Below are 12,327 nucleotides of genomic sequence, written 5' to 3' on the forward strand. Positions count from 1 at the left end.
TTTAAGTTTAGTTCAATTATAATTTTGTTCAATTTAGGAAATAAATTTCTTATGCACTTTTTCACATTTTGCTGATTTGATGCCAAAATTATCATATACTTTCATTATGGGTATTATTTTTAGGTTTTATCTGTACTTGACTTATCCATTTCTCTCCATCCTTGCTTTTTCGCACAGTTTTATATACTCGTACACTTTGTTTTCTCGAACGACACGCTTTGCCTTCTCTTTTTACCGCGCAGCCTTTAGTAGCTTTTAAAAGCTTTCAAGAGAGTATTTACACAAAACATAACTGATGAAGAATGCGATAAACAGAGATAAAAATCACAACAAGGGAAATAAATATAAACAAACAAGCCGAGAATAGTATAATATTGTCCACGTATAAGTGAAAGCACGGTGAAAAGCTTTGCTGAGTAATACTTAACGCGCATGTCTTCAACAACAAAGTATTTCATAACATAAACATGAGGCTACGAACGTCAGGTAGAGTGAAGATTGTCAGTGGTGGTATTTTTAGGGAAGTAATGAGAAAAAATAATTACGCATACGACGCGCTGCTTCAGACTTCGTGCAATTGCACGACTGAGGCAGAGGCAGAGGGTAGGGCAGGAAAATTGCATTCATTCAGAAAAGCTACAGTCAAGCAACGAAAGCAAAAGTTGTCGATATGACAAATAGAAAGAAGGAAATGTAGAAGAGAAAGCAGTATACCAATAAATGTTGACAAAATCACTTACTAGCCAAAGTGTCCATGCACTTGTCGTTCACACATACTCGCTGTACAAAACCGTGTTAAGTTACAGCACAATACACTTTCTGACGAGAATGCAAGCGGTCTCCAACAAAAACATACACTAAGCTAAAAGACGCCAAACAAAGGAAATACTTAAAATCATAAAAGTGGCTAGTAGCAGCCTTGCAACGACAGCAATTAATTAAGTGCAACGCGAGCATAAAGGCGGCCACCAGACTTGTCGGTCAAAGCAATATCAAGCCAGTCATTGATAGCAATGACGGTCTAGCCAGTCCACATAAAGCAAATATATCGATTTATTATCAGCAGTGTGAGTAAACGGAACTTGTGCGGAACACAATTAAGCCAGCGCAACATCAGTTAAAACGGCAATGTGCACCGCTTTAGTAGTAGTTGACAGGATTTCGACAACAGCCACAAGTAATAGTGAAAAAATCAATTGCAATTGAATAATCAAGTTTTCAAAAGGTTTGCAAAAAATGTGTAATTTAATCTATTGTGAATTGATTGGTGATAAGTTTTAACAGTTTTAGCAAAATTAATTGAGATGTTGCTGGCTCAGAAGACACCCGCTGCGCATTGGCGGTCCTTTGTTGACCTAATGATGGCACCAGTGTCACCAAAGAATCTTCGTTTGTCGGCCATACTCATTGGCATTTACCAACTGGTGAGTATTTAATAAAGTAATTAGGAGTCAATTAAAGTCTCAAATTCGGTTTCATTTAGCCCATAATATAGTGCGAAAAACTTCAACTTATTTTGCCATCATGAGAAAATCGATATACTTGCATATACAAGTATAGGCGATACTAAAGCTCAATGGTAGTAAGTCAGAATTTTTAAATTCAACAACTGCATTTTTTAAGACTTCAAGCAAAGCAACAGTACAGCTCGTGTATATAAACCCACTAGAATCCAACTCGTATTCGACTTGACGTGGGGTACCGCCAATATCAATTATGGCACTATTTTGAGTGATCATGAAAGAACTTGGGGAAAATGTTCGTTCAATCGTCCTTTGGTTTTACTTTCTGTTTTTTTTTAATCTTTTAAAGTAATGACCATTTACTATACCCAAATCAGTACTACCAAAGTTGAGTTAACCGAGCTGGAAGGTTCTTTTACAACCCGTACATAAAAGAATATGGATACTATCCGCTTATTCCACACGAAAAAGTAGCATAAAATTGCTATGTACTAGTTTATGTTCTATGTGAGTGTGGTAGGTTGTTATACAGTCTCATATAAATCTCACATATTACACACGTATATAAATATGTACATATGTATGTCCATATAGCATAACCACTAAATTCTTATACTGCATTTCCCATTGGAATTTACAGCTTGTCGCCCATTTACTACTATTCCTGGTGCTTTTGGGCCTGGCACATGCCGAACAAATGAAAACAATGCTTGCCATGGACATTGAGGATCAGAAGGATAATGGCTTTTATGATATGTCACCATTTCGTAATCAATTGCGCCTGCGCACCGCCTCTCAGCTGGTTTCCGTTACCGAGATGTTACTTTACATTTTGACGGCAGTAGCTTCAGTATATTTGCTCAGTACAATCGCTCTGTTTGCGGGCATTTTTAAAAATCGCTCAGAATTTGTTCTTCCATGGTTGGTTGTTGAATTTATATTCATTGTATCAGCGGCGGTATTAGTGTTTTGGCTGCAGAATGAAAAATTTGTGGAGATTATTGGAGGCAAAGTGTACTATTGTGAGTCTGAGTAGTTTTTTTCATTTGAGTGTGCCATTAATTCATTGTATAATATTTTTTATAACAATTCAGTTATGATATGCTTCACTGTGCTGCTTTTCGATTGTTTGATGTGGTATATTATACACTCCTTTTACCAAAGGCTACGGACCATGAACAAGCTGCGAGAGATCGCTACGGTGGCAATACCTTGTCCGCCACCTGGATCGGTAAGTTATAGTTTAGAAGTAAGAAATTATGACGTTAGACGAGGTTTATATGTTACTATTTTTAATTTCATCAGAACTACACACATAGATTTGAGATATATATTGTAGCTTTCGCAAATCGAAAATATCAATAGTTTAAAATGTACATATAGGGAAGTATGTGAAGAAACGTTCACTTTTCACAACACTCTCCGCCTCACCATCAAAACCTCAATGAAGCAAAGAGTATACGTTACTAAAGAATCTGGATGGCTCCTAAGTAAGAGAATCCACGGTAGATGTATTACTTTTCAAGCCAGCACCGCTAAGTCCTGACTCATTTTGAAAAATTATATAAACGGCATAGTTAGGTGAAGTGCGATTAGGTTGATAGCAGAAAAGAGTTGATAGCAGAAAATCGCCGAAACACTTGTTTATGCCTTTCACAAACAAACTAAAGGTGCTATATTGCTAAAACCGTGAACATATCTTCGAGTCGAGAGTACCAACATAAAAAAAATAATAATCGGAAGTCGAATGTACGTAGCGTAAAGGGCTAGAGACAAGTAAATAAGGTAAAAAGTATGTTAAGAAAGAGCCTGGGTGGAAGACAGCTGCATTTTGATATTCAAGATTCACGGGGAGCAAATATCCAAATCTGATGGCTCTACACTGCAGGTGGTATTCGAAGTTATGCTGAGCCTGGCCGCACGGATATCCAATGGACAGTGTTTGGATAAGAATCGCCTTTAACTTATAGTATGTGGTTGCTGGTACACTCTGGCGTTCAAAGCAACAAATTAGCTGATGAATTGGCGAACTGCAGTTCTTTGAGCGTCCAATTGGGCTGAAGTCAATTTTAGGGTCAAGCATAGCGATAACAGTCAGATATTGGATCCTCGACGATCCCATTGTGTATAGTAGATATTGCTTGCAGGATGAGGACAGAACAGAGTATTATTTCCAGCTTTCGCCAAATTTATATGGTACAATTTTAAGTCGACTGTATTGAGAATGTATGAGCTGTCATCTCCGACAAATTGCTAAGATTAAAAAAATCCTTTAAATCCTATCAATAACCACACCCACCTCCCATATAAATGAATCAATGCGCGAATCCGACTTAATAAAACTCACTGGAACTTGGTACACGCATTGATCACCACCTCATTCTGATTCGACATTAAATGCAATTATATAAATTTTATTATATTGTAGAATAAGTTCGTAGCGTTTTTACCGAAGACTTTTATTTAAACAGAAAACAATAATTATATCAGTAAGTTAATCAATTACATATTCGCCCTGGCTGTTTACAACCTCTTCCCGCCTCTCGACCAAAGTCGCCTGGTCTGGTGTCAAAGAAATTGTTGAGCCAGATTTAAGGACCTCTTTGTTATCAAAGGTAAGGCCCTTCATATGGTTTGACAGGTAGTAGAAAAGATGGTAATCGGTCGGGTGCAAGGTCCGGAGAATACGCGGATGCTGTAGGGCCTCCCATTCGAGGTCTTGGAGTGCGGCTTTGACGACTTGTGCAACATGAGGCTTGGCGTTGTCCGGAAGGAGTATGGTTTGTCCATGTCCATTAGGTATTTTCAATCGAATAGTCTCATTCACGCGGTATAACTGGGCGATGTAGAGCTCCTTGTTGACCGTGACATTCCTTTCGAGCATTTCCCCGTGCACCATGCCCTACCAGTCCCACCAAACGCATATAATGATCCTCTTTGGATGAAAATCCGGCTTGACTTTCGGCTTTGGCGTATCTCCTGTAGTCAATCACTCCTTTATTTGCTTCATATTGATGCATAAGCACAATTTCTCATCTCCCGTGACGATTCGGTACAAAAAGCGCTATTTATGTCCGCGTGTTGCTCGATGGCGGGCGAGATGCCTGGAAGCAATTTGAAGGCGACTTTCTTTGTCTTTTTCGTTAAGCTCATGAGGCACCCAGTCTCCCAATTTTTCGGTAAATCCCTTAAATGAAGGTGATTGAGAGTCGTTTTATGATCGCAGTTCATTTTTTCCACCAATTCACAGCCAACAATGGTTTGGGACCGTTCTCCTTCAAAAGAGATTTGAGACGTTCTTCATGGAATTCAGAAGGCCTTCCACTGTGGAACGTGTCATCAACGTCAAAGTCGCCATTATAGAAGTTTGCAACCAATTTTCGTGCTGTAGACTCGCCTATGATACCTTCTCCATACACATCGCAAATGTCCCGCACTGCTCCGGCAGCTTTTTGACCTCGATGGAAAGCAAAGAAGAGCAGGTGCCGCAAGTGTTGATTTTTACGCCTAAAAAATTAAATAGCTCAAAAGTACAATTAACATATTGTAGCTTTCTAGAGCATAAAGAGTTCTATCGAATGAATACCTTTGCTAAATAACAAGCAAATCGTTGTAAAATAAAAAAAAACTTAAAAACTCTATGAATTTATTCACCAATCCAATATATTACGATCGAATAAAAACCTTACCAAATTTTTACACGTTAGGCTATGAGTTTGTTTGATTCTAAAAAGTGCTTCTGATTTTTTGGTGGAAATATTCGTTCGAATGATTAGGCAATTCACAGATTGGTAAAAATATTTTAAGAAACTGCTTCTATCGAGAATAAAAAACCGACTGGCAGACCAAAAACTGTATACTCTTTTGAAAATGATGCTGCTGTAACGTAAAGTATTGCTAAACAGACTTGAACATCGATATCTCGACGATCTAAACAATTAGACATTCATGATTTTTTCACATGTAATTCTTAAGTACTGTATTTTGATAGTGAAAACAGTGAAAATACATAGTAAATGTCTTATTTTAGAATAACATTTAGGCGCGTCTTTTGAAAGGCCGTTTATAAACTTTCTGTAAACTTCACATTTGCTGGGATAACGATAAAGCTATATGCATGCCATTAGTTCGAAGAGACACTAGTCATGCACTTGAATGCTGTACCCACATTCGATATTAGCGATAAGCTCTTAATCATGTTAAGTGGATATGGTACCTCTGCCCATGAAGGCAATGGCATTCCTCGGATAAAGACGAATTCATTCACCAGTTCCCTGAGGTAATGAGTTCGATTTTTCGGGAATGGTATCTAGAATAACTTACACGTACACATATGTATATCAATGAGTACTATTGGGCAAGGGTGGTTCTTGTAAACTTTATAAGAGTATAAAAACAACATTGATGATATTTAAATCTAAGCAAAACACACTTAAGGGACATTTCGACTTACGAATGGAGTATACATAAAGGATGTTTCTGCAAAAATGTAATCCTAAATCTAGTATTCAGGTACTTAGATTGACATACGAAAGAAACCTTTATAGAAATGAAAGCTATTAAAACCATTTTTTTTATTTTCATTTTCATTTCATACAAATATACTAAACACACACCTTGCGTATGTATAAATGTTCGTACTTGGAAGTAAGAAATTATAAATACAATATTATTTTTTTAACCAATTGAGTTACTTATATTATCTTTTCTTTTTAATTAGTGAAATAAATATTATATTAAAAAATGTTTGCTCCTACAGATACCCTTCCACTTCCGACGCGAGAATATGTATCTTGGCAGCAACGGGTACAAGCATATTCTCTCCGAGTCGCCAGATGGCAATTATTAAAAACCGTATTCTTTACAATTCACCGCTTAGAAGTTGAACTAGGAATACACATAACGTAGACAGCAAGGAAACCCAAGAAATCTCCAGCACCTGGGGATATGCAAAATCCCGTGATTCCTTAAGTATCAAATCGTTTTTGGCTCAGCTTCCGCCTCTGTTATCAGCAACTCAATAAAGCACTAAGATTTGTAAAAAAAAAACAAAAAAACACAATACACACACATAAATAAATGAATGAATGCAATATTTTCGGCCTTATTATCATTATTATTGTTGTTGCTGTTATTTATACACTAGTAAATGCACAGTTTGTGATATTTTGCTGAGAATTAAGTAAAGAAAAGCTTTAATGAATAAATATTTTTAGGTGCTCATTTAATTTAGTTTTAAGCTTTTAAGTTCATTTGTTTATAAATACCCAGAGATACTTACATTAGCTGTATGGAATTTTTTTATTGATGCTTAAATGCTTATTTATTTACGTAAAAGTATAATTTAAGTTTTTTAACTTATTTGGAACCACGTGTGCAGTAATTATGTACGTATATATTATATTTAGAAAAGCTATTTTATAAAAACCATTTATCTGCACTAACACACATTTATGTATCATATGTGAACAAAATGCTAATACAATACATACATATGTACATTTCTAACTGCATATAAGTACATATGCAAGTATGAAAAGTAATGTATTCATTATATATCTCCGCATCGTTACTTTAATATAGAAAGATCCTAACTCATATTTAGATCAAGTCGAGTTTTTAACGGATTTTGATGCATGACGCCTTCACTAAACAAAAATATAATGAATTATTATAACAACTAACGGTAATACGATCATTGAAAAAACTTAAAACAGAAAAACTTATCCCTATTCTGGTTAATTTTGTATGAAATTTTTTCTTTGTCCTGTAAAGTAACAAACTATTGTATGTTTACCCAAGAGTACTAATACGTTGTTGTTGTTGAAGTGGTTGAATATTTCCACAGAAATAAGTCCTAATTAGTGACCAGCACCGTTTTACTACCACTGTCTCGTGTGATGATGTCTTTTTTTTCCAAATCAGATACCTTTAGTGAGGTTCAAGTATAACAGCAAATCCTTTATCTCGATGTCTGAGATCTACTTAATTTGCTGTAAGAAAGGCTTACCGAGGGGAAGTCGTGCCCTATCCAGCCCCAGATATTCACATAAGTAGTGGAAAAGACTTTCCATCGCCCCTTCCGGTTGACAGCTTCTGCAGATGGGTTTAAAGGGGAGGTTGAGTTTGGCTGTATGCTCCCCTACTTTCCAATGAGCTGAAAGGGTTGCAGTGATGCGTGAGATGTTTAGTCAAGAGCATCCTAACAGGTGGTTCGTCCTTTGGATTTTGTATGACGGCCATGTGTTTTTTGTTGTAATGCATGTAGTTAGTTGCTTCCATCCTCCTTCGGCTAAAGCATGATAGTTTGAAGCAATGGATGCTTTTATTGTGTTCAGTGGGGTGGAGACTGCCACCGCCTCTGCTAAGTCTAGTGTCGAGCCTTTTCTTGCTAGCTCATCCGCTATCTCATTACGCCGTATGCAATTCCAGCTTCTCTCTACACTGTAAGACTAGTTTGGATGAAATGGAATTGGAGTCTAAGTCTTTCTTCTCTCCACATTACTTTTTTGCACTTAGTGCATGTAGACTTGGTCATTTGGTGATTTTTTTAATTTTAATAAAATCGTCTATTAAGCTTTTCTGAAAATCATATTTCAAACCTAAAATAACAGAACCACAAACAACAAAAATTGTTCAGCTCTAATTCGGAAACAAAATATTGCTAAAAAACGGCTGAGAGTTACCTGAATGTTAATTACTTATTAGGCGAATGGATTAACATGAACTCAACAATAACAAAAAAACAACACTCTCTTCAATAATAAGTATTATATTACAGCATACGAGTACATCAAAACATCGGCAACTGAGATTACACGAAATTTGAAAACGATTGGCGAAGTGAGAGAAAAACTGTACTACAAAATATTCGAGTCGACTAACTTGGAGTAACGATATTCATACATATACATGCATATTTAATCAATGCAATGCTAATACATGCATACGTACTTAGAATGCTAAAAGAATGCTATAGAGAATATAATTGTGTTAGGTTTATTTAAAAGAAGAAGAAAAACATTAAATAATATGCAGAGTGAAAATAATAAATTTCGTAGATATAACTAATCAGCTAAACTATGAAGAAAATTAAAAAAAATATACATGTAGATAATAGTGTTATTAATGCAAACGCATGTAAATGCTCGATTTATGCTATTTTACTCAACTCAATAAAGTTATCAGTATGTATTACAAAAACTTTTATAAATGTTTTTAAAATGTGTACTGCTCTTGAAAGTAATTTTTGTACTATTAGATCCAGAATGATAGAATAGAAGATTGCGTCGTCGACGTGCCGCTACCTTTTTTGGTTTAATGCTTGGATGTAAGGTCAAAAACGGACAGAAAACACACAAGATCAGTTCGATTTATTAAGATATTTCGTGCCACACGTTTCCAATTTGGCAACTTCTGATTACTTTTTGGTCATATATTGAAGGTATATTTATTTTTTTATTTATTATTTATTTTTTCGTAACAAACTTGTTTAATTTTTTTAAATTGTTTATTTTACCAGAGGTGGAAATAAAACTCAATAAAATAGGACGAATACCAAAATTTATTGAGGAAGTTGCGTTCAAAGAAATAGTCATGAAGAGGGTCCAATACTTATTTGAAGTGGCAGTGCTAAACCCCTCATAACGATAATAATGTGATTTTGACTAGAAAAAGTACGTCAATAGAACTTACAGGTTCTGTAGTAGGGTGGAAGATAAGACCGCCAAACACGTGCTGATATCGCGCCCATCATTAAGATTTAAGTGGGACAAACACCTGGGTAAACATATTTTACCAGAGGTGGACATAAAACTCAATAAAATAGGACAAATGCTAAAATTTATTGAGGAAGTTGGGCTCAAAAAAATACTCTGAATCTATGAAGACGCACAATAGATTTTCAGGTTGCAATACTAAACCCCTCATAATAATAATTTAATTTTGTCGTCAGAGCAAGTCTCAGGACATAATCTTCTATTCTATCAGATATGAAAGCATCAGTCAATCAATCATATAAAATTTACGCTGTATTATACAGAATGGGGCAAAAGTTAGGATGTCAAAAGAACTCCGTTGCATCGGAAACATCGATGTTTGCTATTCGATGCATCGCAAAAAATCGATATGATGACGGCATCAAATATACATACAGGGTTGCCCATATTCGATGGACCCTTGACGGATAATTCGTTGTAAAGTGGTCCGAACAATGCCCAACTGATGAGAACGGCGATTTTGTGATGTCCTTGGCGACGTCTCAACACTTTCCCGTACAAAAGCAATATTCTCATCCGATCGCCTTGGTCGGTTTTGATTTGGCCTCTTCCTTCGTACATACGTTTAATGGTGTTCTTAGAAGGCGCACTTTTGGCATTATTTAATTTATTATACGCACGTTGACTTTTCACAATTGACTTCTTTTGTTGGATGTAAATTTCAACAATTTGGGAGCGCTCGCGTGGCGTGTACTGTTCCATGGTAAAAATCTGCTTGGACTGACGCTTCCAACGCGGTATATCATTAAGCGATCTGACGTCTCTGTCAAAGGATACAGGGTTGCCAGATGGGTCCGTCGAATATTGACAACCCTGTATATCGATAGATCGGTGTGTTTTTTATGCTTACAATATGGACATTATTTTACATGCTTCAAAATTCTTTAGAGAGGAAATTCGGTAGTTATTTGTAGTTGTAAAAAGAATTTTAGAAAATGTAGGCGAATGACTTTTGTCGCAGCTGCAGGAACTAAGAGGAAGTTGAAATCTTTGAACATTTTACCTTCCACTGTCCCTCTTTTATTAGAACGCCCAAATTAGTGATATCACTAAGTGGACCCCCCTACACACTTATGGAACGTGTCAGCCACCGTAACTTGACTTAATCAACTGGAAATGCAATAGAAGTGAAGGAAGCGTATCGGACGAGCTATGTATATGTCTACTTAAGAGCAACTGTTGGTCGAGCAGATGAAAGCACATAGGAAATTTGAGAGGATTTCAAAAAAAAAAACTTAAATGTATATCATATTGATTATAAATATTTAACTATATCAACGAGTTCCGTACCTTCCTAAAGGCTTTTTTCGAGGACTTCACAAAATTTGCATGAGCAGCGCATCAAATAGCAAAGAAAATGTGTTCATAAAATTGTATTTTTACAAAGTTTGGTCAAGACAGACTGGGATTTATAATTCATGAAATCAATAAGTAGATTTCAATTGTGTGGAAATGCATACTTAAAAGATGTTTTCATTTGCTTGTGAATGTTTACTTACGTACATGTAATTGAAAAAAGTTGTTTTTTTTTCATTCGATACATCGAAAACAGCGATGCATAGTTTTTACAGGCATTCTACAAATTGCCTTAACAACCGCGCTTATCCAAACTGGATAAAGAGCAAAGCGAATGGGTCTGGTGGTGAACGATGACGTGTCGAGCAAGAAAATAATCAAAAATACATAATACCATATTGACCTTTTAAAGGAACTGCACATTCACCGGATCGCAATTCCATTGAAATCTTTGGTGTGAAATTGAGTACCGTCATTGAAAACAATGAATTTCCAACAACACATTAAGTTTTTTTCTCGGTAAATGCACTTTTAATTTACTCGCTTGAGAGGCTAAATTCGCGCCCAGCTCTTACTGATACTAGTTGCATGTACATAAATGAGTTTTATGAAAAAAGAAGAATATATAGTCGACTCTTGTTAAATCAAACCTGCGATATTTCGAACCTCTCATTAATTCAAAGTTATCACGAGTGCCCTACAAAATCTCTTTATATTTCGAATTATGTCCTTACATTTTTATGCACTCGGTAATTCATTGCTGCGACGCGGTAATTCGAACTCATATGGTCAAACACTCGACAATTCAAACTTGCAAAGTTTCTTGGTGTGTTAGTAAGAACTTTGAATTTTGGGAATCCCCTGAAAATATCTTTATCATTCGATAACTTACTATTGTAAGTTTTTGTCTACAAAACGACACTGATGAAACAACATATCAGGCACTGTTTCATCTTAAAAAATTATTGAAAAGTCTGAGCAGCAGCAATGTGCTTCGAAGCAAACCCTTATAAATGAGTTCTTTTCGAAGATTAATTTATTCACATTATAAATATGTACGACATTAGCAGTTAAATGAAAACACTTGATAATTCGAAGTTTCATTTATTTTCACTTAAAAATTTCAAACCATTTAATATTTCAAACACTCGCTAATTCGTAATATTTTAAGAGTTCCTCGAATTGCGAATTAACGACAGTCGATTACAGCGATATATAATCCCTACTTAGTAAACAACTTTCGAAGAAAAATGTTAGTTATCATTTAGTTTGCTAAGAATAAAAACTATGTCTCGGCATGGAGTGCTAAATTCGTGACCATCACTGTACTTATATGTAACATATGACTTTATTGACAAAATTCGGATGCTCGTAAAATAAAAGTGTGTTATTCCATGGGTAAATGGAAATTGGTACTGTAGCTTGTAAAATGGAAAAGATATCAACATTTTTTAATTTGAATTTTATCGGTTCATCATAAAAACAAAAAAAAAACCTAAGGGGGTACCAACGGTGCAATTATTTCTAGTACTTGTCGAAACTCAACACCTTATTTCTATTTAGCATAACTTACTTAATTAAAATAAAAATGCCGAGAAAATGAGTAATTTTGACGTAAATTTTAAGAAATTCTTAATATTATATCAAAGCAAATTACGATGCAAAATATTAAAAATCGCAAACAATTATTGTGTTTAAAAGCTACTCAAGATTAACTTACACTATATAATACAGTAATTTTTTATGTTCAGTATAAATTTAATTATACAATTTCACCTATTTTTGGCAAT

At 35.4% G+C, this 12,327-nt stretch overlaps 1 protein-coding gene across 1 annotated transcript; it reads left to right on the forward strand.

Moving 5' to 3' along the window:
* Positions 1–673: 673 nt before the first annotated feature.
* On the forward strand, positions 674–6,558 carry LOC129242555 (uncharacterized). Its single transcript, XM_054879252.1, has 5 exons — positions 674–1,225; positions 1,285–1,424; positions 2,104–2,485; positions 2,558–2,694; positions 6,223–6,558. The coding sequence occupies exons 2-5, from the start codon at positions 1,305–1,307 to the stop codon at positions 6,310–6,312; spliced, it is 729 nt and encodes a 242-aa protein (XP_054735227.1). The 5' UTR covers positions 674–1,225; positions 1,285–1,304; the 3' UTR covers positions 6,313–6,558.
* The last annotated feature ends 5,769 nt before the right edge of the window (positions 6,559–12,327 follow it).

The sequence above is a fragment of the Anastrepha obliqua genome, chromosome 3 (assembly GCF_027943255.1).
Source record: "Anastrepha obliqua isolate idAnaObli1 chromosome 3, idAnaObli1_1.0, whole genome shotgun sequence".
In the NCBI taxonomy this organism is placed as follows: domain Eukaryota; kingdom Metazoa; phylum Arthropoda; class Insecta; order Diptera; family Tephritidae; genus Anastrepha; species Anastrepha obliqua.